This window comes from Astatotilapia calliptera, chromosome 7 (genome assembly GCF_900246225.1).
Source record: "Astatotilapia calliptera chromosome 7, fAstCal1.2, whole genome shotgun sequence".
Classification (NCBI taxonomy): domain Eukaryota; kingdom Metazoa; phylum Chordata; class Actinopteri; order Cichliformes; family Cichlidae; genus Astatotilapia; species Astatotilapia calliptera.
This window is the reverse complement of record NC_039308.1, coordinates 24113715-24139726: the sequence shown is the minus strand read 5'-3', so window position 1 is coordinate 24139726 and position 26012 is coordinate 24113715. Positions and strand designations below refer to the sequence as shown.

The window sequence follows — 26012 nt, the reverse complement described above, 5'->3', positions numbered from 1 at the left end:
AAACTTTTGAACCATTTTTGTGGTGAATAGTAAATCTAAACATGCACAGATTGCTGTGGAGTGGAGAGACCTTCTTTAGAGTGGCTAAATATAAAGCTCCATTTAAAGTTATGTAACAATTCCTTTTACACACGAGCAATAATGAAGCATTTAAACACAAAACTTTCAATTAAATTATGTCTGAAAATGTTAAGTCTCATCCATTATAATTAATGAAAAATAAAATCGTAGATTTCCACTAATTGTTTTGGAGTGAAGACAAACCTGCAGCTCCATTTAAGATCTTTTGTAAAGTTACCGTTAATATAGATAACATATAAATGTGCAAATATTTATATATTACCTAAACTTGTTTGAGGTCTAATATGTGTTATTATGTTACAGCACAGTTTACTTCACTTAAGCTTTCAAATACCTCAAAGAGTTAAAAAAAAAAAAAAAGGAGAGTGCTTTTCAAATATAATAATTGCAACACTGATACAGTAGTAATGATACAGAATACATAAGTGCAAGAGTGTAGAGCCGTTTGAATTAGCTGACAGAGAAGGGAATGGATCACATGAACATTAGCAGTAATACATGACACAGGGCAAGGTATCAAGGCACTCTTGATAATTTTCATGATTTACCTTCATAAATCAACTTCATTTAACTTCTCAAATATCATTGTGTTCATCTCCTACATGATATATTTAAATGAAATTGCTGATCCAAACAACCAATAATTTATGAAGGAAAATCATGAAAATTATCAAGGGTCCCCAAACTTTTGCATACCACTGTATTATTACAGTACTGTCTACTGGTTCACTTAAACATTTAAATATCAAGAAGCGATAAAGACAAGCACAGTGCTCTAAACATATAAGGTTTAAACAGGGTTTTAGGGCTGAGGCCTATTGAGCAGTCTGTTAAATTTGTATAAATTAATTGATTGATATACCTTTATTAGTCCCATAAGGGGAAATTTCATAAGGCACGCAATGGCGGCGCCATCTTACCCTTCGACCATACATACATTACACAAAACATCACATGGGGAAGACAGGTCAGAGAGGTATAAATTAGAGAGTCAGAGAGCAGTTGAAAAAAGCTCTCTTAGCCAAAATAGGCATGACAGAACACAGCCACACACAGAAGGATGACGGCGTTGACATTGACTACGTTCCTCCACAGAGGCACCTCTGAGGTGTCTGTCAGCTTCCTTTGCAGCGCTTCCTCCTCTTCTTTAGTCAGCTTGGGGGCTTTTTTGGTTTCCAGGCCGCAGAAGCACATCACCGCTTTCTTCAAGAAGCCAGGCTCATCATCTGCAAAAGAAGAAACAAGACAAACGAAAGTCTGCATGTATTTGTTTATATGTATGGATGCATATTTACTGTGCTATATTTTACTCTGCTGCGTATGTCAGCTCATTACCGTCTGAGTCCACACTGTTGGAATCTTGGTTATCAGTCCAATCATCCATCTCAAGATCGACCCTCTCCTCTGTACAGTTCCTCAGGCTCCAGCACAGTCGATACAACTAGTCAAACGACACAAAATGTGGTGAAAAATATTATCAGAAAATTTATCATTTTATTTTACTTCTTAATAACTGATTAAACACAGTTTAACAAGGAGACTCAGCAGATATGAAGGTTAAAGCAAGTTAAATCTCCATACTAGATCAGTCTGGTGGAAGCTGGAGGATGAGGATAGAGGGAAGGTGTGTTAGGAGGCAGCAAGATAGAAGAAAAAAGCAGGAGTGTAGAGGCAACATTAAATGTAGGCTGGTTACAACTATGGCTGGTAAAGGGAGAGAGCTGGAGGATATAATGAAGAAGATAGATGTATTGTGTGCAAAAGAGTAGATGGAATAGAAGCAAGGCCAAGAGCACTGGAGATGGATTCAAACTAAGAGTATGTGTATACTGTTGTAGAAGTGAAGAGAGTGTCAGACAGGATCATGAGAGGTCGGGAGGTGTTGTAGATGTGGAGAAAGTATATGGTAGGGTATCAAGAGAGGAACTGTTGTATCGCGTGAAGAAGTCATGAGTGGCAGAGAAGTATGTAAGATTAATATGTAAGAGAGCAGTGAAACTACAGTGTCGCGTGCGGTAGAAGTAACAGATGGATGCAAGATGGGGTGGGATTAAGTCGGGGATCAGCTATGAGCCCCTCCTTGTTTGCAATGATGGGGTATTTTCAAGAATGCTGACAGTTTTTCCTCACTATTCTGATTGGATCTGAGAAATGCTGCAAACAACACTTCTCTAAACACTAAATTGCTTATATTAATTGAAGCTGATTAATATAAGCAGTGGGTAGGGAGTTCATACCAAGAAGCTTAACAACTTCTGCAACTGGACTGAGCAACCTTCAAAGTATTTACTCATCTTTTGTTCATCATTATAAAGGTAATCACGAAGAAGGAGATCTACTTGAGTCTGTCATGCTTCATAGTCTACCTCACCAGTGGGAGAGGGAGTGTGGCCAGCAAAGGTGCGTGATTTGGTTTGTGTTGACCAAGAGCTTCTAGATCTGAGTTGGGTTTAGTAGAGTGAGATCAATACTATCAAGTTCCACCACAGCACTGGAAGGTGCACTGTAGGTAGGTTCACCATGATCAATTGATCAATAGTTACAGTGTTGGGGGGATGTGCCACTATTCTTAGTTGGGTGTCATTGTGAGTGTTGGGGTTATGTTGAGCTTTTTGGACCTTACTCTGAATAACACTCAATAAACTTGCTTCACCACTACCTCGCACCTAGTTCTTTTAAGTATCTCTGAACCAACTCATTACCGATGTCTTCCTGAGCCACGGCTTGAATGGTTGTAACAGACAAGCAAACAGCAGCATCATCAGGGCTTGGTAGGTCACCAAAGATCTGGATCAGCACTTGACCACATCTGGCTAGTTTGGTTCATCCGAAATCTTTACTGTTAGCTGATGAATATTATCAATGTGCTCCTCTGTGTAAATATCTTCAGTGTCAATCACATAAACTGAGCATTGGCTATCTTACAAATATGTCACAAATATCTGTTTTCCAATCAGAACCTAGATTAACAAAGGCGACTGGAAGTTGCTGCTCTGGGATACCAAGACAAAAAAACAAACAAATAAATAATGGAGTTCATGTGATGGTGGATGTCTCTCAGACTTCATAGGAGAGCAGTATGTTCCTCATCATCATGACAGGAGCAACAAAGAGAAGAAAGTTTCAAGGCTGCGCTAGGCTACAGACATAATACCTCTATGTCATTGATGTGCAGTGTTGGGACTAACGCGTTATTAAGTAACGCTTTACAGTAACTACGTTATTATTGTGGTAACGAGCACGGTAACTAGTTATTATGCCAAAATCAGGAACGCGTTACTCGTTACTGGGATTTAGATAGGGTCGTTACTCGTTACTTCGTGTGGTGGCTATCGCGGAGCTTCCACAGATTCAGTAACATTAGCAAGTGGTGGAGGCCAGCAGGTGGATGAAGGAAAGGGGACACAGAAGGAAAAGAGACCCGAGGCGGCCGCCGGTCCAAGTGTGAACTGAACTTCAGGTAAGAAGTTATGACCTGCAGTCTCTCTGGGTCAGATATAAACCAAGTTTAGGTGGAGTTTATTTTCGTTATTCTGACTTTTTCCGTACTGCGTGCTAGCTAGCATGACGGAGTTTCTATACAGCTGGGTGGTGCTATGAAGTTAATGATGTTGAACTTTATTTTGTTCATAAGTTATTAGAGTTGCCAACCGTCCTGTCTGGTATTCAGAGAAAATATTACGCGTTTCTTATTGAGGTGAAAAGGAACAGTTTGTCCCGTAATTCAACTACAATGGAAAAGGCACAAAGCTGGAGTTATTCTGTCTTTGCTGCACAGCTGCCTCTTCTCCTCTCATTCTCCCACCTCCCTCTCCCGTTTCTACTTCAATCATGAAACTGATCAATGATCAGCTGATCGGCTCTCTTGTTTGTTTATCGCTCACTTTGTGCCGAAAGAGGAAACCAGCGGATGTCGCGCTAAACAACAGCAGCACGTTTAAGCTTGATCAGCTGTTGTTAGAATTTATTTAATATTAATTTCTAGAATCAGCTGATGTTTGCTGGAGCCACAGCTGTAAACCTGCTGGTCATGATATGGTTTGGTTATCTGGTGAGAGGGAAACATGAAGATGAAACCAGGAGATGTCCTTACTGAATCATCAGAGCTGAACAGGTGATGGAGAAACAGGTTTACCTTTTAGGTGACATGAATGAGTTGAAGGGAAGTTATGAACTGTTTCTGAGAGACAAATAACACCAGGATCCTTTTTTAGGTAGCTGACAGCTGGTAACTGTGCAGGTGCGGATCTAGCAAAGTGTTGCCAGGGGCCAGGTAGGGCATTAACAGGGAAAGGGGGGCACAAAGAAATACTTTTCTTTCTTATTCTCATTTAAAATGTCTAGCTTTTAAAAAATAATTATCTGAATCTTACAACAAACGATTGATAGATTGATGCATATATACCATCAAAACAGTGTACATCACTGTCACAACAGTGTTTGTTTTCATTCAAAGGCTTTATGATTTTTCCTATAATGGTGGGCAGGTCTCTAGTCAAAATGCCCGGGACGATTTTTTTGTCCCAGTCCAGCCCTGTATGCAGCTCATCTGCAGTCTGGTGTTACCTACATCTTCCTATTCAGAAGGCAGAATTTCCGAGTTCTGAGTACAATCGAAAGCACCACGACTACAGTTTTTGTGTTGCATGTAAAAAGCGCACATGACGCTGTGACGTAGGCTAGAATCATGGCAGCAGTCAATGACGGTCCAGGCGTGGGATTTCTCTCGTGGAAATATGCACATTATCTTTTCCTTTCTATTGGTAGGTGGCACAGTGCACTTGTGGCAAGTAAGCAAGCTAGAAGACTGGCAAAGTTATGGAAGAAACACATTAACAAGAGAATTCTGAGTAAAACCAAAGTTACTTTCTCTAGTAACTAGTTACTTTGAAAGTAACGAGTAACTTGAAGTAACTGAGTTACTTTTGAGAGAAGTAACTAGTAATGTAACTAAGTTACTATTTTAAAGTAACTTACCCAACACTGTTGATGTGTGATCAATGACCATGAAATCTCATGCTCTATACAACAATTTATAGGTGCATTGGTATTTTGGTGTCTTAAATTAAAAACTTACATGTTTGTCGTCAATAGGTTTGGTCATGAGAGACACTGCCAGCATGACGATGCCGGAGATGACAAACAGAATGAGCCCAAAGTAAAGGTAGTGAACTCCACATATGATAGTGGGACAGTTACTGGGGATAGCACAGCTACCTGTCCCATAAATAAACTCTGTAATCATCCTGCTCAAGCCCATACACAGCCCAATTATGAGGCCATAAAATGCACCCTGTGGAAAGAAAGAAAAAAGGACAAATATTACTTTTTATCGAAATAGTTTTAAAAAGTTTAAAGGTTTTAAAAATGGTAAATAAATACAATATAGTAAAATGGTAATAGATAGCAACATATATATGTATATATAATATTGTGTTTGAAGAAATAGTTTTGGATAAATGCTTCTTGCTAAAAGTGAGATTGAATCAGCGCTACATTTGGATGCATATTGAACAGGAAGCTGGAATCATGATTCTTACAGTATATTAACATACCGGCATTTGTAACTCTTGTTAGCTAACATGCATCCTGTGTACATGTACAGATCCAAAATATAAAAAATGTGTCTACAAAAAGTAGTTTGACAGTTCATGAAGGAATATTTACCACTTTTGCCCAAGTGTAATACTATTTTTTGGTCAGGACCTACTGGGATGTCTGGAATGATTAAACAACTTATTAATTGAACTTTTTCAGTGGTTGTGGGTGGAAATAACTACTTTTGCCAAGAAGCACTCTGACAGCTCTATTTTATTCCCAGTCCATCTACTGAGCCGAGCTATGAACTATTTGTCTTATTTTTCCTCTACAGACTTACAGATTGGTTTAATCATTTATCCCTAACACTCGGCATAAAAACAGTTTTTCCCCAAGCGACAAATGACAAAAGCTTTGCTCTTGATAACATTTTCCTGACTAAATCCCAGAGGTATGTGAAGGATTCTTTCACTGCACAAAACGACAGTGAAGAACAGATTTCTTTCTTATTTCATGAAAAAGTCAAGCAAACACTGAAGGAGGCAACTCACAGTCTCATTGACACGTTTGCAAAAAATGGCAAGCAAGAAGACAGCTGCAACAGGTGGGGCAAGGTAACTGGTGATGGATTCAGTGTAGACAAAGAGTTGACCACTTTGGGATCCCTGCACCATAGGAATCCATGCTATGCTCACACCAATCAGGGCCAAGATAAAAACTCTGTACAAAAAATGCAATCAGTCATGCAATGCAATCATTTTTCTCATTGCAATCAATGGCAAAAATGTGTTTTACCTGCCAGCAATCATGAGTTCCTTCTCACTAGCAGAGCGACGGATTCTAGTGTAGATGTCCATGGTGAAGAGAGTACTGGCACTGTTGAAGATAGAGGTAAGGGAGCTCATCAAAGAGGCCAGCATCACAGACAGCATAAGACCTCGCAAGCCTGAAATAGAGTAACAGATTAAAAAGTAGAAATATAAAAAAATCTGCAATTATTAAAAGTTAATAAGACAAAGGTCATCAACCTTTAGGCATGAGTTCCACGACCAGTTTCGGATAAGCAATGTTGCTGCAGCCCACCCTGGTCCCACAGTGTTTTTCACATTCATCTGGATCCACACATGCTACCACATCTAGATTAAAGGCAGAAATCCACAGTATTTCATTTTATCACAACTTTAAATATACCAGTAAGCTTGCTACATAAGTTACATACAACAGACTCTTAAAACCACACACCACACTCACCTGTGTACAGGATCCTGCTAATCATCCCGGGGAAAACCATGAGGAACATGGGCAGTATCTTCAGGTATCCACATAGGATACAACCTCCTTTCACGTGAGAGAGACTCTTGGCAGAGAGGCAGCGCTGCACAATCACCTACAATTAGGAAACAATTGTAGTACAATTCAGTGGTGGTAAGCAACAAAATACATTTACTCATAGAGCCAGATTCAATGTAAAGTATTGCAACAAGCTGAGAAATCAGACAGCAAGAAACTCACAAGGAGGCACTGAATCTTCAAATACTGCTGTAAACCCTACAAATCCAAAGGCTGTGCTCTTTTATTCTGCATTTAAAAAGCATACTAACACTGTACTTCCAGCAGGTTACATAACAGTAAACATAAATTTCTTAAATTCAATATGAAACACAGTGTTTCAGAGGCATGATGGGAAATTACATTTAGACACTCCCACACTCCACACAGCCCTCACCTAGGTGATTAGCTGTCCCCAACAACCCACATGTCTGTGTCAAAATCTTTGAGATGTTGGGGGAGGTGACACTGTCGTTAAGTCAGATTAGAAGATTTCTCAGTGGTCTCTCAAGTTGGGTTGAGAGTCTAGGGTTAGTGCTGGAGCCCTGAGTGCATGACAGTCACGATGGAGCACAACCACCCTTTTCTATTCGACCAGCCACACCATGTAAACCACATCTGACAGTCTTTCATACACATTGCAGAGTCCAACGCACTGGCTCATCAGTTTAGGAGAATGGCTTATCTTTCTCTCTAGGCTGAAGGCTCACACCTGCTCCCCAGGTACAAGACCTTTCACCCTGAATCATACAGTGAGCATGTTTCTGCTGGGAACTTGCACCTGGTCAACTTATGAGGTGAAACCTGTGACTGAATCAGAATGCAGTTCAATGGGTTGAAGCTGAACATCACTGGATGCATTATCTACACTGCAAGTGAAAAGAGATCCATTTCACTCTCAAGTGATTTTAAGTCCTCAGATCACCTTTAAAACTCAAGGGCTCCTAACACGGAAGAGCATCAGTGGAGGTGATCGCTTGATGCTATGGTTTCTTTCACTGATGGCATCTGAGTAAGAATGCTGGTCTTCAGTTGGCTTGAGACCTACTGCATATTTCCTCCTATCAAAATGTTCACTGGGATCCTGGCCTTATAGTTTTCTATTAGATTCATTCATTCATGAACATTAATAGCAAATTCAAGACTGGCTTTCCACTCGACATCTGTAGGACACAGTTGCAGCAGGGAAGCCAGTTGAAATTGGAGACTCCAGTGAGAGAAGTTAACATTTTAAAGGAAATAGTTTTAGCCTGGAAGGTTGCTTTTAAAATAATCAAAAGACACTGGAGGGAGGATCCATTTTAATCTGTTTGATGTGGATTTATTGTGATAAAAAGACTGGTATGGAAATTGTTGATGTCCTGACTTTAAGAAGGAAATGCCTACTCTGCAATTAGCAGGTAACCAATGAGACAAAATTGTTCAAGACTTGGAGGGGAAGGGCTTGAGGGTGCGAGCAGCTGGGTGTGACCTGTGTGGTTCCCTGCCTCTTCCAATTAATGGAGGGTATTAATCGCCAGCTTCACTGTCCTTGTATGCTTGCCTAGTCATCTTCTCTCCTAGCTCTACCAGCCTGCTACACCACGACACCAACACTAAGGTTCACCTTTATGGATTCTGGACACAAAACCTCTCAGGATTCTCAGCCACACTCCAGGGAGTACCACCAACCGCACTACCTGCCTGCTCTGCTGCTATCACCATCCCACACAGGGGCCTAGAAAGCTCAGGTCATTCCTCTGCCAGCCACTCGGACCTCTGCCTCCCCCTCTGAGCCTAAACGTCTTTCTGCCCAAGTAAGCCACTCCGACACTCCATTTCAGTAGTCACTATAACCTCTGGCCCAAACTATGCACCCACCAACACCTTTTCTCTCTCTCTCACTCTAGTGCGCACCGCAAGCACCACAACACCAGTCACTGCTTATGAAATGTTCTGTTATGTTCTTCAGGCTGCCACGCAGGATTCTCGGCCTTGTAGTGTACTTTGTATCAAGCCAAGTTTCTAGGTTTTTATTTTGCCACCACACTAGAGCCCAACCTTATACACAGTACATTGGCACAATGACAGAAACTAGCCCACTGAATGAACAATGGGCTGTGAGGTTAGTTTCTTGATCATTAATATGCAAATTGTTATGACCATTGATCAAAGACCATTGATTAAAGACCATTGATTAAAGACCATTGATCAATAGCCTAATTGCCAAATAACTTAATTGAATTCTGTATCTTTGTAAATTATGTTCAGTTCTTTCAAATAATCTTTTGTTATTGAAATGACTTTACACGTACGATTAATGAGGAAGATCTATAATCACTCATCTACCTGCTTTCCCGGGCATTCGGTCTATTCTTTACATCCACTTCCCACATCAGACTGAGTCCTGACATCCTTGTTCTAGTCCAATCATTTTCCCCTGCCCTCTCCTTGCTACTCTCCTCTCTGCATACTTTTAAATCTCAGTGCTTGTCTGTCATTCTGCCTTTATGATTCCTATTCATGCAGCCCAGGTCCTCCTCATCTCTGCTTCACCCTGTTTACTCATAGCTGGATCCAAGACTCCATCTGCATTTTCTTCACCACCTCTAGGTTACATAACTTAACTGAATTTCTTCCAATTGTTCTCTCCTTATTTAAATTCAGTCTAGCATGAATATATGAACACACCGAGGCAATCAGCTGAATTTGTCTCGGTTTTTGACTACAGACTGGTTGCTGAAAACTGCAGTTGAGCTGCCCAATGCTTATTTGCTTAACTCACCTGATCAGTACAAAAGTACCAGATAGCCTGAATAGTGAGTCCAAACACGAGACCAGGCCATGGGATGTCTGCTGTAAGTGGATCCCTGAAGAGATGGAAGGAGTCTGGCCGGGGCTCATAGCAGTTTGCACTGATGTTACCCGTGATTGAGGGGACAGCTTGCATGTAGAGTTTCTCAAAGTTTTCATATCCCTTTACTTCATTAAAAGCTGAGGAAAATCATGTGCAAGTTAGATCAACATTATTATTTATTTTTGTAACTTTCCAACAAATAATTTGTATGTAAAATTTTTCATATTACCAAAGCCCATCAGAATGAATGATCCAATAAGCATGATAAAGGTCTGTAAAGTGTCCGTGTAGATCACTGCTGCCAGTCCACCTTGGATAAAATATATGATGTTATCAGTCTGTGAAAATCTTCACTTAATCACTTGAGATTTTATCAGCACTAATATACATAAAAAAGTCCTCTTCAATAAACTCATCATGTCATTATGTAACTATGGTGGCCCCTAGAGACAAAGCACGTACAAACTCCAAAACACATGCAAACTCCAAAACACTTGCAAACTCCAAAACACTTGCAAACTCCAATAAAATCCAAAACACTTGCAAAATCCAAAACACTTGCAAACTCCAAAACACATGCAAACTCCAAAACACTTGCAAACTCCAAAACACTTGCAAAATCCAAAACACATGCAAACTCCAAAACACATGCAAACTCCAAAACACTTGCAAACTCCAAAACACTTGCAAACTCCAAAACACTTGCAAAATCCAAAACACATGCAAACTCCAAAACACATGCAAACTCCAAAACACATGCAAACTCCAAAACACTTGCAAACTCCAAAACACTTGCAAACTCCAAAACACATGCAAACTCCAAAACACTTGCAAACTCCAAAACACTTGCAAACTCCAAAACACATGCAAACTCCAAAACACATGCAAACCCCAAAACACATGCAAATTCCAAAACACAACGGAAGTGCTCCAGGACGCTAGGGGCAGTGTTGAGCTATTGTTACCTAGTAACTACACAAGCCAGGACGTACCAATGGCTGTATCCCAATTCAGGGTCTGCAGCCTTAAAGTACGCAGCCTCAACGATCCTCAAGGGCCGCATACTCAAAGACCGCTAAGGCCGGAAGTGCGAGGCTTGTGAAATGGGACGGTCTAGCCTCAGTTGCGCTGCCCAGGTTGCCTAGCAACCATGATACTAACAGCTGGAAACGTGTCATACAGCTTTGTTTGACAGAAATGAAGGAGAAAATCTTTTGTTCATTTGTTTGTTTGTTTCTACATGAGCTTTGATCATTCTCTGTAAGATTAAGCTCAGCTATTGAACGCCGTATATTTTAAAGTAAAGGCTTTAAAACCAAGCTAGTACAAACGTCACTAATGTCACATAACTTTGCCGACATGTGGCCAACAGTAATCTTTTAATGTTCTTCGTTATTAAACATTTGCACATAAATAAGTGACATAATATTCAGTACTTGCTTAAAGTTTACTCTTCGGCCGCCCCTCATCCGCCGTTTTTTTTCGGCAAAATTATACACACCCACCGCTGCGCTATGCATTCTGGGATATGTTGGGCCACGAAGTCTACACTGCCACAGCCTTAAAATTCAGGGAAATGAAGGACGCATTTCAGGGCCGCATTTCGAGCAGCCTTTGAATTGGGACAGCCTTCGGCGTGCCGCTGTGACGTAATCGGCCTTGAAATGCGTACTTTAAGGCTGCAGACCCTGAATTGGGATACAGCCAATGACCGGATTTGGGCTGTATCCCAATTCAGGGTCTGCAGCCTTAAAGGCCACATTTTAAGGCCGATTATGTCACAGCTAGTGATAGTAAATTTGATTCTTTTTACTGAATCCAGTTTTAATGAGTCACTCACCAAAGTGAATCGGATTTTTTGAGTCATTTGGGTCACTGAGTCAGTCGACCAGAGAGTGCAAAAAATGTACATTTTCACTAAAACTTAATTTGTTTCTCTTTTCATGTAAATCCTACTGCTAAGATGAATGATTCTAAAAGAAAACAACTATTTTAGAGAGCAAAAAAGAGCAAAACATTTCTAAAATTAAGCAATTTCCTATCAAAATTGCTTAATAAACATTTATTCATTTTTATTTTATTTTAATATATTTTTATTTTTTATTTCATTAGTATTTTCCTTAAATGTGTTAAATATATATTTTCTCATCTAAATGTCCACTGAGCTGTGAGCCAGGGGGTGGTAATGCGCCTTAACATTGGTTGCCAACCAAGAAGAAGAGGAAGCTGTGAGCCAGGAGGGAGGGGGTGAGTGAGGCTGTGTCCCAATTCAGGGTCTGCACGCTTGAAGTACGCATTTTAAGTGCGGTTACGTCACCGCCATGCGACGACAGCTGTCCCAATTCGAAGTGTACTTCAAATGCATACTCCAAATGCGCTGTCGATTTCCCCAAATATCAAGCGTGGTCCGGTGCGCGCTTCGTGGTCCCATATATCCCACAATTCATAGCGCGGCGGTGGATGTGGATAATTTTGCCGCAAAATACGGCAGAAGGGAGCGGCCGAAGAGGTTTTGTTTTTTTTCAAAACTTTATTGAAATTATAAAGCGAACAGTCAGTCATTCCAGTTCACTTTGTACAGTAGACATACAAGGCAAATAAGAGTAACAATATACAGTACAATGAAATAAGAAGGATAAATAAATAAAGGATAAAAAAGAAAAAAAGAAAAAAAAGGGGGGGGGAATGTGACAGACTTCATAACAACTGTGTACTTGAAAGTTGTGACAGCTCATTCGTTAAACATTTCTGAATGAATTTCAATCAATGATAAACCTTTTTTATTGGAAGTTAATTTAAGAGAGTTTAAATAATATTCAATTTCAATCAAAAACAAATTAAATGATGGGGTTGAGTTTTGAAATTTACATTTATGTATGTGGAATTTCCCTAATAAGATGGAGCGGCCGAAGAGTGAACTGTCAAAAGTACTGAAAATGACGTCACTTATTTATGTGCGAATGTTTAATAATTAAAGTCAGTCATATATCCACAAACACAACAAGCTGAAAGTCAGTGATTTATATATATATATATAAAAATCACTGACAGCAGCTGGATAGCGTAGTGGTTAGACTACATGCCTTTGCAACACAGGATCACAAGTTCGATTCCTGCCTGGGGAGTCTGTATCTAGTAAGGGTCCTAAGGCCAGACCCCCTATGCTAAGCAAGCCTACCGCAAACATGAGCGAGACAGATAAATATGAAGGCATGCCGGCTCGGACGTCGCCTGGATCAACAAGGTCCGCGTCAGGTGTTGAGGAACCAGGGCACCCTGACGAAAAGTGGGCTACTGGAACAAGAAGGCATCAGTGGTCAAGAGATAAAAACAGAGCGTTGTTGGAATGCTACTACGCAAGTAACCCCAGCGGAAGGGGCTACATGAATAGGATGAGGGACCTATGGATTCTTCGATACCCAACATCCACAATGACGGCGAAACAACTAGTAGCTCAGTGTTCCAACATTCAAAAGAAGGTGACGAGATGCAACACAAATGCTACGGCAAGGAGGAGTCAGGATGCCAGGTGGGGGGGTGGGAAAGATATCATCACCCCCACCCGAGATTGGGTACATCGCCCCAAGTGCGATAGGAGAGGGATCGTTGAGTGCGAGAGGAACTGACCTGAAAAATAGGATCATGGCCAAGCTTGAAACCTGGATCCCCGGTTACCAAGATTACGTGAAGTACCCTCTGAAGGTCTGCTAGATGATGTTAATGCAGCACTACGGACAATACCTACAACCACGATTACCGACACTAACAAGCTGATCTACAATACGGCAGCAGTGATCAGTGAGATGCTTGGCTACAAGTTGAACAGCCACAAGGGGCAGTACCCTCCATGGAGAAGGAGGGTAGAGGGCAAGATCAAAGTAGCACGGAGGGAGGTTAGCCAACTAACGGAGTTGCAGAAAGGTGCGACAAAGAAGGTGCATAAGAAATACAGCAAGCTGTCCATACCTGAGGCCTTGGAAACTGCCAAGCAAAGACTCACAGCCTTGGCCAGCCGCTTGAGGAGGTACACCAGAGAGATAGAAGGCAGGAGAATAAACCAGCAAAGGTGTACTCTCAGTGGCAAGGGAACAATAAGAGAACAGCACCACCAAGGCTGGAGACGGAGCAATACTGGAAGAGCATATGGGAGAAGGACGCAACCCATAACGGCAATGCTCAGTGGCTAGTGGATCTGAGGGCAGACCACAGCGACCTCCCTGAACAGGGTCCAGTAACCAGTGGCAGATATCCAAGAAAGGGTCTCCAGTATGAAGAGTTGGACAGCACTAGGGCCCGACATGGTTCACGCCTACTGGCTAAAGAAGCTGACTGCACTCCACGAGCGTCTGGCAGCACAAATGAACCAGCTGCTAGTTAACGAGAGACACCCAGAATGGCTAACCAAAGGTCGGACGGTCCTGATCCCCAAGGACCCCAAGAAGGGACCGGTCCCCTCCAACTACCGACCAATAACCTGCCTCAGTACTACATGGAAGCTCCTGTCAGGCATCATATCGGCTAAGATGAACAGGCACATGGGTCAATACATGAGCGGGACACAGAAAGGAATTGGCAAGAATACCAGAGGCGCAAAACACTAGCTACTGGTAGAAAGAACAGTCAGCCGAGACTGCAAGACCAGACTGACCAACCTGTGCACTGCCTGGATTGATTACAAGAAGGCCTATGACTCAGTGCCCCACAGCTGGATACTGGAATGCCTAGAATTGTACAAGATCAATGGGACCCTAAGAGCCTTCATCAGGAACTCAATGGGGATATGGCGTACAACACTAGAGGCCAACTCCAAGCCCATAGCACAAGTCACCATCAAGTGCGGGATCTACCAAGGAGATGCTCTGTCCCAACTGCTGTTCTGCATAGGCCTGAACCCCCTCAGTGAGATCATTAACAAGACTGGCTACGGATACCGACTACCTGCTCAACATTTGGCAATAAAACCCTTTCTGATTCTGATACGGAACGGAGCAGTTGTCAGCCACCTCCTGTACATGGATGACATCAAGCTGTATGCCAAGAGTGAACGAGACATCGATTCACTGATCCACACTACCAGGCTATACAGCAATGACATTGGAATGTCGTTCGGACTGGAGAAGTGTAGTCGGATGGTAACAAAGAGAGGGAAGGTAGTCAGAACTGAGGGGATTGAACTACCAGAAGGCAACATTGCAGACATAGAGGACAGTTACAAGTACCTGGGGATCCCGCAGGCGAATGGGAACCATGAAGAGGCCGCTAGAAAAGCTGCAACCACCAAGTACCTGCAGTGGGTCAGGCAAGTCCTGAGGAGTCAGCTGACTGGTAAGAACAAGATCCGGGCCATCAACCGTGGCCCCAGCAGGGTACCGTGATCAGGTACCCTGCTGGGGTAATAGGCTGGCCAAAGGAGGAGATAGAAGCCACTGACATAAAGACAAGAAAGCTCCTTACCATGCATGGAGGGTTTCACCCCAAGTCCAGCACCCTGAGGCTGTACGCTAAGCGGAAGGAAGGGGGCCGGGGACTGGTGAGTGTCAGCACCACAGTCCAGGATGAGACAACGAACATCCAAGAATACATTGGGAAGATGGCCCCAACTGACCGAGTGCTCAGTGAATACCTCAGGCAGCAGAAACCCAAGAAAGAGGAGGGAGATGAGGAACCATCATGGAAGGACAGGCCCCTGCACGGTATGTACCACCGGCAGATAGAGGAGGTGGCTGATATCCAGAAATCCTACCAGTGGCTGGACAAAGCTGGACTGAAAGACAGCACAGAGGCACTAATCATGGCAGCACAAGAACAAGCTCTGAGTACAAGATCCATAGAGGCTGGGGTCTATCACACCAGGCAAGACCCCAGGTGCAGGCTGTGTAAAGATGCCCCAGAGACAATCCAGCACATAACAGCAGGGTGCAAGATGCTAGCAGGCAAGGTATACATGGAACGCCATAACCAAGTGGCCGGCATAGTACAGGAACATCTGTGCCGAGTATAACCTGTAAGTTCTGAGGTCAAAATGGGAGATGCCCCCAAGGGTGGTGGTGAATGACTGAGCTAAGATCCTGTGGGACTTCCAGATACAGACGGACAAAATGGTGGTGGCTAACCAACCAGAAATAGTGGTGGTAGACAAACAGAAGAAGACGGCCGTAGTGATCGATGTAGCGGTTCTGAATGGCAGCAATATCAGGAAGAAGGAACACGAGAAGCTGGAGAAATACCAAGGGCTCAGAGAAGAGCTCGAGAGGATGTGGAGGGTGAAGGTAACGGTGGTCCCCGTGGTAATCGGAGCACTAGGTGCGGTGACTCCCAAGCTAGGCGAGTGGCTCCAGCAGATCCCGGGAATAACATCGGAGATCTCTGTCCAGAAGAGCGCAGTCCTGGGAACAGCTAAGATACTGCGCAGGACCCTCAAGCTCCCAGGCCTCTGGTAGAGGACCCAAGCTTGAAGGATAAACCGCCCGCAGGGGCGTGCTGGGTGTTTTTTTTATATATATATATCATAATAATCTGACAATACTATAATATTGGCCATATTATATTTACATTACCACAGTGAGATGACTTTAGTCTCATGAACAACATTAACTAATTGTTATTTACTAACTAATCTTAAATGACTGTTCAGCACAGAAATGAAGCCCAACAATCATGTTTACAGTCCTGTGGTCTCAGCCTCAGATACTCAACTAATCAAAGTGATGTCATGACAAAAATGAATGACCAACAAAACATTTTTTCTCCTTCATTTCTGTCAAACAATGCTGTATGTAACGTGTCTCGCGGTTAGTATCATGGTTGCTAGGCAACCTGAACAGCGCGACGAAGCGTATACCGTCCCATTTCACAAGCCTCTCACTTTCCGCACTTCTCGTACTTATAGTACGCACCGTACGTAGTACGTGTAGTGCGCGTACTTCAAGCGTGCAGACCCTGAATTGGGACACAGCCTGAGTGAGTGATTCGTTCGCTCTATGATTCAGCACAGGAGGGAGGGGTGAGCGAGTCCTGAGTGATTCGTTTACGCTTACGATTCAGCACAGGAGGGAGGCGGTTAGTGAGTCCTGAGTGATTCACTTAGGCTTACGATTCAGCACAGGAAGGAGGGGGTTAGTGAGTGAGTGAGTGATTCGTTGGCTCTATGATTCAGCACAAGAGGGAGGGGGTGAGCGAGTCCTGAGTGATTCGCTTACGATTCAGTACAGGAAGGGAGGGGTGAGTAGCTCAAATTACAAAGTACTGAATATTATGTCACTTATTTATGCGCAAATGTTTTTATAATGAAGAACATTAAAACATGTTGGCCACATGTCTGGAAAGTTATGTGGCATTAGCGATGTTTGTACTAACTTGGTTTTAAAGCCTTTACTTCAAAATATACGCCGTTCAATAATTGACTTTAATCTTACAGAGAATGTGATGATTTTGTGGATAATTAAAGTCAGTCATATATCCACAAACACAACAAGCTGAAAGTCAGTGATGCTGCTCGGTTTGCAGTCCTGAATATCACGGCACAAGCAGGATCCACTGCACTGTTAATGTTAGCTATGTTATATTGCTGCCTCTGTTCGGTGGTGTCGAGCCAAATGGACTTTAACATGTGTTTGAATGAGCTGACGGTTCACTCGTTAAGCTGAAAGAAAGATGCTTTAATCACAGCAGTCACACATGTGTCCACTGTACCATCTGGGAACTCTTCTTGTTTCGTAATATCACAAACACTAAATCCTTCTTCTTTTGTGCTGTTTTGTAGCAGTGTATACACCTGAGACTGTCACCTGTCTGTCTGTCCTGCACTCTCTCTCTTTTTCTTTCTCTCTGATTGTGTAATGTATTTATGTATTTATAAGTCACAGAGGTGGGACCAAGTCATTGTTTTGCAAGTCTCAAGTAAGTCTCAAGTCTTTATCTTCAAGTCTCAAGTCAAGTCTCAAGTAATGTCAGGCAAGTCAGAGTCGAGTCTCAAGTCACTGGTGTAAAAGTCCAAGTAAAGTCACAAGTCTGAAATTTTGAATTTCAAGTCCTTTCGAGTCTTAAAAAAAAAACGAAAAAAGCATGTTGCAGTTATATGCTAAATGTAAATATTAGACCATGTAATTTTTAAATCTGTGTTTATCTCAACACATAACAAAATAGTGAACTTAGAAAATATACACAAATTGTGAAATTGCACCTCTTTAAAATGCAGCTCAATTAAACCTAGCTCCAAGAATAATTTTCACCGACAGTTCTGAGATAAGCTGCATGTTATTCTTGGATGCGGTTGTAGGACCGGCTTTAAAATCGCATGACAAAAATATCATACACATTAAAAAAAACTGCATCACCAACGTAGCCTGGACAACATTTGCTAGTTAGATGAAGTCAGCTATCTCATCTTAGCATATTTATGCTAAGATGAGATTTACCGTGTAGAACGAAAGACCATCGTACGTATCATAAGTTTACCAGTCTCACAAATCGTCTTCATAAATACACATTCGTTAACCGTTTATTAATAGGACCTTTGAGCTCAACGGTAATTAATTAGCAGTGGAAATAATTTCTGGTAGCATCACAGAAATGTAGCAGTGACAATAATACTGTATGCTGTAATCGTACTGGGCAATTAGTGATACAAAAAACCTGTTTTATCCTGTGAATAAAAGTATATGTTTTTGTCAATGTACCATAATAACAGAAGCGAAACGCAATATTGTGTCAGGACAATTCACTATTTATGCACAATAAACACAATAAACAAAGGAGCATAGCGCGACAATTTCTGTTCAGCGCCAGACTTGCTTGTAACCTATATCACCAATTATGTTAAGAAAATGACGTATTAACTACTAAAAAACACTGACCTTCGTGTAAATGCTTGGAGCAGACTAACCTGTGAGCTGGAGTGTTCTGGGACGTTATATTTGGTCTTTGAATGGCTGCAATCCAGGCCACCCGTCGCCTCTTTGTTACTTCGGAAACATGGCTCGAACAATTTCTCTTCAACGACGTAATCCGATAACAACCGATCTCTTTACCCGTCGGCTTCCCGTGGCTGTCATGCGACCGGCTATTGCAGTTAATAATACAACAGCTTCTTGACATTTTTGTGTTTCTTTTTATTGCTGTGTGACTGATTTCAATTGAAAGCCTGCGTGCGCTAGTACCGCTTGCCACGAGTTCCCAGAATCCTTTGCGGTTCTACCCGTGAATGACGTCACATTTTCAATCTCTATATAATATGCATGTTAAATTTTATATTTGGGGTAAAATATCAAGTCTTTTCAAGTAAACCGGTTCAAGTCCAATTCAAGTCCCAGGTCATTGGTGTGAAAGTCCAAGTCAAGTCACAAGTCTTAGAACATTTTTTCAAGTCAAGTCTAAAGTCATAAAATTAATGACTCGAGTCTGACTCGAGTCCAAGTCATGTGACTCGAGTCCACACCTCTGATAAGTCACACTTGTGTTTGAATCCTGCAGCTTATCACACATTTGATTTCCATGTGTGACAACTGCAAGTGTCCAGAGTGAGGACAGACTGAGAGACCCACTGCTGCACGTCATCTGTGAGGCTTTGCACCCCTGATGATCCACCAGGACAAACTCAGCAGTGTGTGAGGAAGATGAGGAGGAAGAGCCAGCAGCAGCTGACAGATGGAGAGAATAGACAGACCGTTCCCTGTTTGTGAAGAACTGCTAGAAAAGTTTAGAATCACTAATTGTCCGTCCTGAATCAGTCTTATTAGGTAATGTTCAAATAATTTTATCATTCCAGTGTTTTCAGTGTGGGAGAAAGTACTCAGGGCCTTCAAGTTACACACTATGAAAGGCAGCAACAAGTTTAATGTTCAGAAACCTAAAGTATGTATCAGCAGCAGAATGGACCTAAAAATAAATGTTTGTTCCAGTTCTATGAAGCTTTGAGTATTTTGGATTAGTAGCACTGCTGTGTTTGTTGCATCATATTGCTGTAATTGTTTATATGCTTTATATATTCTGAGCTAAGTTGATCTATAGTGTTACATCATATTCTATAAGGATGTTATGTGTTTGTATACTTTCTGCCCAGTTTGACCCATTTAGCAGAAGTCAGCCTGTTTAAGGCTCTGATATCTATTCTGTATGACTTAAAGCAGTTATGACATGGTCTGATTTTCTCACCCAATAAAGGAATATTTCATATATCAGTCTACTCTTCATTTTATCAGAAACAGTTATCACAGCTTGTACATTTTCTTTTTATAAATGTAATGGGGAAGTCTTTAGGACCCAGGGGACCCAATGGAGGGTATAAAAGAGGAAGTAGCAGCAGGTGCTCTTCATTTCCACTGACGAGCGGCTGTGAACAATGGTTGTGTGAGTAGGTGAAGAGCCTGAGAAGTTTTAATTGTCTGCTACACAAACAGTTGTTGTAAACCTCTACAGCAGAGGTTCGAGGTACAGGCTGTTTTTCTTTTAGTGTTTTTTTTTTTTTTTTTAATTTGTTGAAATGTATTTGATGTTTATTGTATTTTATGTTTTAGTAGTGATTTTCACAAGATAAGCCAAGATAAGCCAGGTGTGCAGCAAACACAGTTGTCTGCTGGAGGTATGTTAACTTAATATATTCGACATTAAAAAAAGTATATTGATGCACTATAATCTAATTTATATTGTATTGCCTCCTGCAGGGCAGGCTGCACATGTGAATTTGTCGCTGTTTTTTTTTTTCCTCCTTCTCCTTGTTGTTGTGTTTTTGGTTTTGGTAGGGTCACCTTTTAAAACTGTTTTTTTTTTATGCCGGGTTTGTTTTTATTTCTACTGGGCTGGTGCAATATTAGTCGGGCAATGTGCAATCCCTGAGTGGGGCTCTTACCTTAGGGGAATTAGGATCTTTAGAGGTGCTCTGTGTGGATTTGCAGTGAATAAGTTTTTATTAAGAGTGATTTTTAGTGCCACCGATTATTGCCTGAACTAGCACTTAGTGCATGCGATAAGTGTTCTGTTGGGCTCGTATTTATTTGGGGTGGATTTGTTTCTTTTAAAGCAATGAGCATCTGGGACCGCCAAGGGAGAGCAAGCCCTCAGGTGATAGTTGCATTGCTGGCAGGTTGCACCAATAACACTATCTTGTGGTCGTTAGTGACCTTTTTACCATTTTGATGTTTTAGGCCTTTTGCAAACCCTTTGTGTTCTTTTAAAATAATAAATTTTAACATATCTGACTGATATTGACCCTCTTGTCCTGTTTATTCTGGGCTCGTTCCTGTGAGAGCTTTGGGCCTGAAAGTTTGCACAAGTAGTATAGAGGCCCTTAGCGGTTACTCGGTGGCTTTCGCTCGCTACATAAATATATGTAAGCAATGAGCCAAATTTAGTAATGCCAACATACTGAAGGAACAACATTTGTCTCTTATATATGATACACCTATATATGCACTGTCAAAGATACTTGTCTTTGAGTGAAGATTTAAGGTGATAAGACATATAAATAACTGCAACTTGAATCTGTACTGAAGCTCAGTATTTGACACAGAGTTCATGTTCACTGCTGTAATAGCTAATAATGATTAATATAATAACTATAATATTGGCCATATTATATTTACATTACCAAAGTGATATGACTTTAGTCTCATGAACAACATTAGCTAATTCTTATTTACTAACTAATCTTAAATGACTGTTCAGTACAGAAATGAAGCCCAAAAATCATGTTTTACTGTCCTGTGGTCTCAGCCTCAGATACTTATCAAATCACACAAAGCTCTTGTAGAAACAAACAAACAAATGAACAAAATATGTTCTCCTTCATTTCTGTCAAACAAAGTTGTATGACACGTTTCCAGCGGTTAGTATCATGGTTGCTAGGCAACCTGGGAAGCGCGACGGAAACTAGACCGTCCCATACAGACAAACTTGCCGTTTATTTTGCAAATCGAGCTCAACACTGCCCCTAGCGTTCTGGAGCACTTCCGTTGTGTTTTGGGGTTTGCATGTGCTTTGTCTGTAGGGGCCACCGTATGTAACTACTCATTCTTTAAAACTTGTAATTGTGGATGTGTTGTTACAAAACAGCAACAGAAGGCCAATTCAGGCTTATCCTAGTTCATGGCAATCAACCACAGCAACTCAGCAAAGATAAACCAACATTGAAGAAAGAGAGCAATTATGTGTGTGTGTGTGTGTGTGCGTGTGCGTGTGTGTGTGTGTGGCGTGTGTCTACATCTCCACGTACGGCTTTGAGAAGTCTTTACCCCCAGTCATAATATAACTGTAGATATTGCTTCTTGGGTAGTTTATGAGGAAAATGTCTGTTTGTTCAGTAAAATAGGAAATGATTTTTTCCCCGTGTACAAACCTGTGACAGTGTACAGTGCCGTAATCGCCAGAAGTGCAATAACAGCGAGATAGATATTCAACCCAAGTGCCTGTTGGATAAAAATTGCACCAGACAAAATGTCTGCCTGAATGGGGAGGAAAAAAAAGTAGGATTTCATTTAGGATCATCCAAAACAGGCACAATAGAAATATTCTCTGCTTTTCTTTCAGGAACTTACTGAGATTTTGGTGAAGACATACAAGACAAGGGAGAGAAGAGAGAGATAAATGCGAATGCGCTGTCCTCCGAACCTCTTCTTCAAGTACTCAGGCATGGTGATGATCTAAATACATCCACAAAACATGAGATTTTACTCATTAATCATTGCTTATTTATAAAGGGTAAATAAATATATATATGAGGGCTTTTGTTTACCCCAGCTCTAATGTAGATGGGCACAAAGATCCATCCCAGGATAACAATCACAAAAAGAGACTGAAACACACAAGAAATATGCAATAATCAGGAACCCTGTTTCCTTTCATCCTTTTTTCCTCTGCACAATGGAGCGCTCATAAAAATCAATAAACTATGAGCTGACATGAACTGATTCAGTATCAGAGGCGAGGAAATTATTTTAAATAAAAACTGATAATGAATCAGTGGCTCAGGAACAGTTACTCACATTCCATTCAAATCCACCAATGGCTATTCCTGAAGCTGCGCCAGTACCAGCAATTCCTACGAAATGGACACTGCCAATATTGCTGGCAAACAGCGATGCTCCGATCTGTGGAGAGCACAGTTCAATCTGTCAGTAGGTCCATTTGTAAATTAAGGAGACTTAAGAATTCATTCAAGAATCAACTTGGTTATGCTTTTTATGCTAGCCCACATCTCAGTATATTGTATAAATTGTAAATGATTTACACATTTGATTACTCAGAAGTAATGATGATGATTTGTTAATCTCATATAACCTCATAAATCATATTTATATGGGACTTTACTAGTCTTAATCTCTGTTCAAAACTAGACTTTTTGTAGCCCATCCATCGCCACAGTTGGCGAGGGGCTATTGCCAAGCACATGCACTGTCATGCAGAACTCTGTCACATCTTTTGCAAGGTCATTGTCACAGTACCAGAGAAAGTGTAAGTAATTTCGGTGATCGTCCCTTACAGTAAAGCAGTAGAACATCTGTTTCACATCTGCAGTTATTGCTATGGGCTCCTTTAGAAACTGCAGTAGCACACCAACCAAAGTGTTGTTCAAGTCTGGACCAAAAGGACATCATTCAATGACTCCCCCTCGTGTTTGGCACTTGAGTCAAAAACAACCCTTACTTGTCCAGGCTTTTGCAGATGGTATACTCCAAACAATGGAAGATACCAGCACTCTTCCTCAGGCTTCAAAACAGTCTTCATGGCCAAAGGTTTCACCTCTACTGGGCACTTGTATCAAACCATCAAGTGAGAGCCAGCACCCCACTTTTTTTTAACAAGGTTTTTTGCATTGCTACAGTATTTAACTGTCTTCCCACACACATTGCACACAGCATAATTTATATGCTGAACATAAACGCAGTTATAATCTGTGAACAAAGTCAAGACTGAGTGTTTTGTGGTCTGTTTTGTGCCTTGGGTATCTCACTGACTCACATTCTTGTGGAGCCTTAGCACGCACTTGAATGAGAGGCGGAAGGCGATTGTAGTTCCTATCCAAAGGGTATTGCCAAATGTCCCGCTAATTGTGGAGTTTACTTTTGTCTGTAAGTCATATTTAAATTAAAAATGTAAAAAATTTAAAATTAGAAAAGTGTAATCAAATTAGTTATTGATATTTTCATATGGGAATTGATCCTGCAACATGAAACGCTGGTAATGGAAGCATTGATAGTTCAGGACCGCTCCACACATCACTACCCCTCAGTCAGTCAGTGAGATGATATACAGCGGTGAATATGACTGACACCCATAAACAAAGCAGCATCTGGCTGCAGTTTAAAGAAGCAGACACTAACTAAGTGGAGAAACCGCATCAGCCCATCCAAGCTGAGGCATTTGATTTTTCTGAATGTCAACCTGCACTGAGGACAAACTGTTTGGCTACTGAACAGCTACCTTGGCTCTGTTTCTGTTCTGTGGATTTGTTTGCAGCGTTTTGTTTTTGTGTGAACAAATGCACAAAATTATCCAATTACAAGGTTTCTCATAAAAACACTCAATGCAAAAGGGTTTGTCAACACACAAAGCATTCATATTTGCCAAATAAGGCTAAAATGTGAGGCTACAGATGATAATAAATGAAGAGCCATTTGGGAGCCAAAAGAGCCAGCTCTTCTTTGGGAGACAAGCCATAAGAGCAGGACTCTGAAAAGGTCTGAAAACGAACTTCCCACCACTACTAGCTGGGCATAACAAGCTTCCTAAGTGCCAACTGTGGCCCCAAGAGGGTGCCAAATCATACAAAACAAAATCTTAATAACACATTCCAGCTATAAGAACACAATCACTAATTAACCTAACATGCATTTTTTAGGATTATAAGATGAAACCAGGCACCTGGGAAAACCCTGTGCATTCAACATGCTTTATGTGTAGTCATAATTTGACCACGCATTCATACAGCACATTATCTATCTCACATCCATGGTCCATGTAGAATGATCAGCTAACCTTAAATGCATGTCTTTAAACTACAGGTGGAAGCTGGATACCTGGAGGCAGAGGGAGAACATGCAAACTCACACAGAATGGCACAGCTAGGATTTGAACCTGGGGGACACTCTTGCTATGACGTGACTATGATAACCACCACTGTACCATAAAATGCTTCTTTTATGATAGCTTACATCACATTGTTTTCCATTTGAACACAGCAATAAAAAATTGTTAATGGCTCTAAATGCAGGAAGAATACTGTAAATGATCTAATTCTAAATATAAAGATACTCACCGGCCACCATACCATACTCCTCCCTGCAAGGAAGAAGCCACCTACAGTGGATCTGTTAGTGTGGACCATAGACTGTAACAGGACAAAGGCACGTTTTTAGAAAATCCTTAAATATGTGCAAAACTGTAACAGACTACATTGAAGGAACAAAGACATCCAGACTAAAGAGGAGAAGAAAAACATGGCTTGTTAACAGCATTCAGTCACTCGACGGTATGAGGGTGACTTGCTTCCTATGCCGTTGCAGCTTGCACATCTGTAAAGGAACCTTTAATGCTGCAAGGTGTTGTATGTGCAGATTCTAGAGCAACATATGCTCCCATCCAGACGACATCTTTTTCAGTGAGAGCATTGTATTATCCAGCAAGACAATGCTCATTGCATCTATCACAACAGGATATCTTCATAGTAGAAAAGACTGATCTGCCCTGGCATTAATCCAGACCTTTCACCAACTCCAACCATTTAGGCAAAAATATGAGGAACACCCAAGAGTGTTGAGCAGCTAGAATCCTATATTATTAGACAAAAATGGGACAAAATTCCTCCATCCAATTCATAATTAGGATTTTTTTAATGGTACATGTTTTTTTAGGTTAATTTGAAATTTCCACTAGAAATAAAATATGAATTTATGAGATTTTCAAATCATTGCATTTAGCTTTCATTTACGTTTTACACAGTGTCCTGACTTTTTTAGAATCAGGGGTGTAAGACACATTAGGACACATTAACATACAAACTATACTAAATCTTCTTAGCTGGAAACAGTTTATAAAATTATTGAGGAATTGCAGAGAAATTGGTTTTAAAAGTGATTGCAAAACTTACCCAAACTCCAACTGCCAAGACGACCAGGAAGTACACCACAATAACAGAGATATCTGCAGCATTATTAAGAGCCGTGGTGTTTTTTGCATCATTTTCTGCATTTCTGTTTATGTAAGAGAATTCAAAATAAGAATAATCTTGAGACAT

General features: G+C 41.2%; 1 protein-coding gene and 1 long non-coding RNA gene across 3 annotated transcripts; one reads left to right on the top strand and one right to left on the bottom strand.

Moving 5' to 3' along the window:
• Positions 1–1098: 1098 nt before the first annotated feature.
• On the bottom strand, positions 1099–26012 carry LOC113027317 (sodium/glucose cotransporter 1-like). Of its 2 annotated transcripts, XM_026176932.1 has the most exons (15): positions 25866–26012; positions 25035–25106; positions 22762–22866; positions 22512–22571; positions 22315–22419; positions 22116–22221; positions 10014–10094; positions 9713–9921; positions 6871–7006; positions 6648–6755; positions 6415–6565; positions 6171–6339; positions 5159–5374; positions 1417–1522; positions 1099–1307 (listed from the first exon to the last, which is right to left on the bottom strand). In XM_026176932.1, the coding sequence occupies exons 1-15, from the start codon at positions 26010–26012 to the stop codon at positions 1099–1101; spliced, it is 1980 nt and encodes a 659-aa protein (XP_026032717.1). The 2 variants fall into 2 exon arrangements, with proteins under 2 accessions (XP_026032717.1, XP_026032718.1); XM_026176933.1 differs by lacking the exon at positions 25866–26012 and having other exon boundaries at positions 1099–1299; positions 1397–1522.
• LOC113027318 (uncharacterized) lies at positions 20181–20476 on the top strand. Its single transcript, XR_003273021.1, has 3 exons — positions 20181–20212; positions 20299–20363; positions 20446–20476. It is a non-coding gene; the product is annotated as an uncharacterized LOC113027318 (long non-coding RNA).

Bases quoted from the DNA above. Each gene is read 5' to 3' on its own strand.
- LOC113027317 (XM_026176932.1), bottom strand. From the start codon at position 26,012: ATGTCTCAAGATTATTCTTATTTTGAATTCTCTTACATAAACAGAAAT. The intron at 6,756-6,870 runs GTGAGTGTGGTG...CCTTTAATCTAG, and splicing joins TAGCAGGATCCTGTACACAG to ATGTGGTAGCATGTGTGGAT. The intron at 1,308-1,416 runs GTAATGAGCTGA...CTTCTTTTGCAG, and splicing joins CAACAGTGTGGACTCAGACG to ATGATGAGCCTGGCTTCTTG.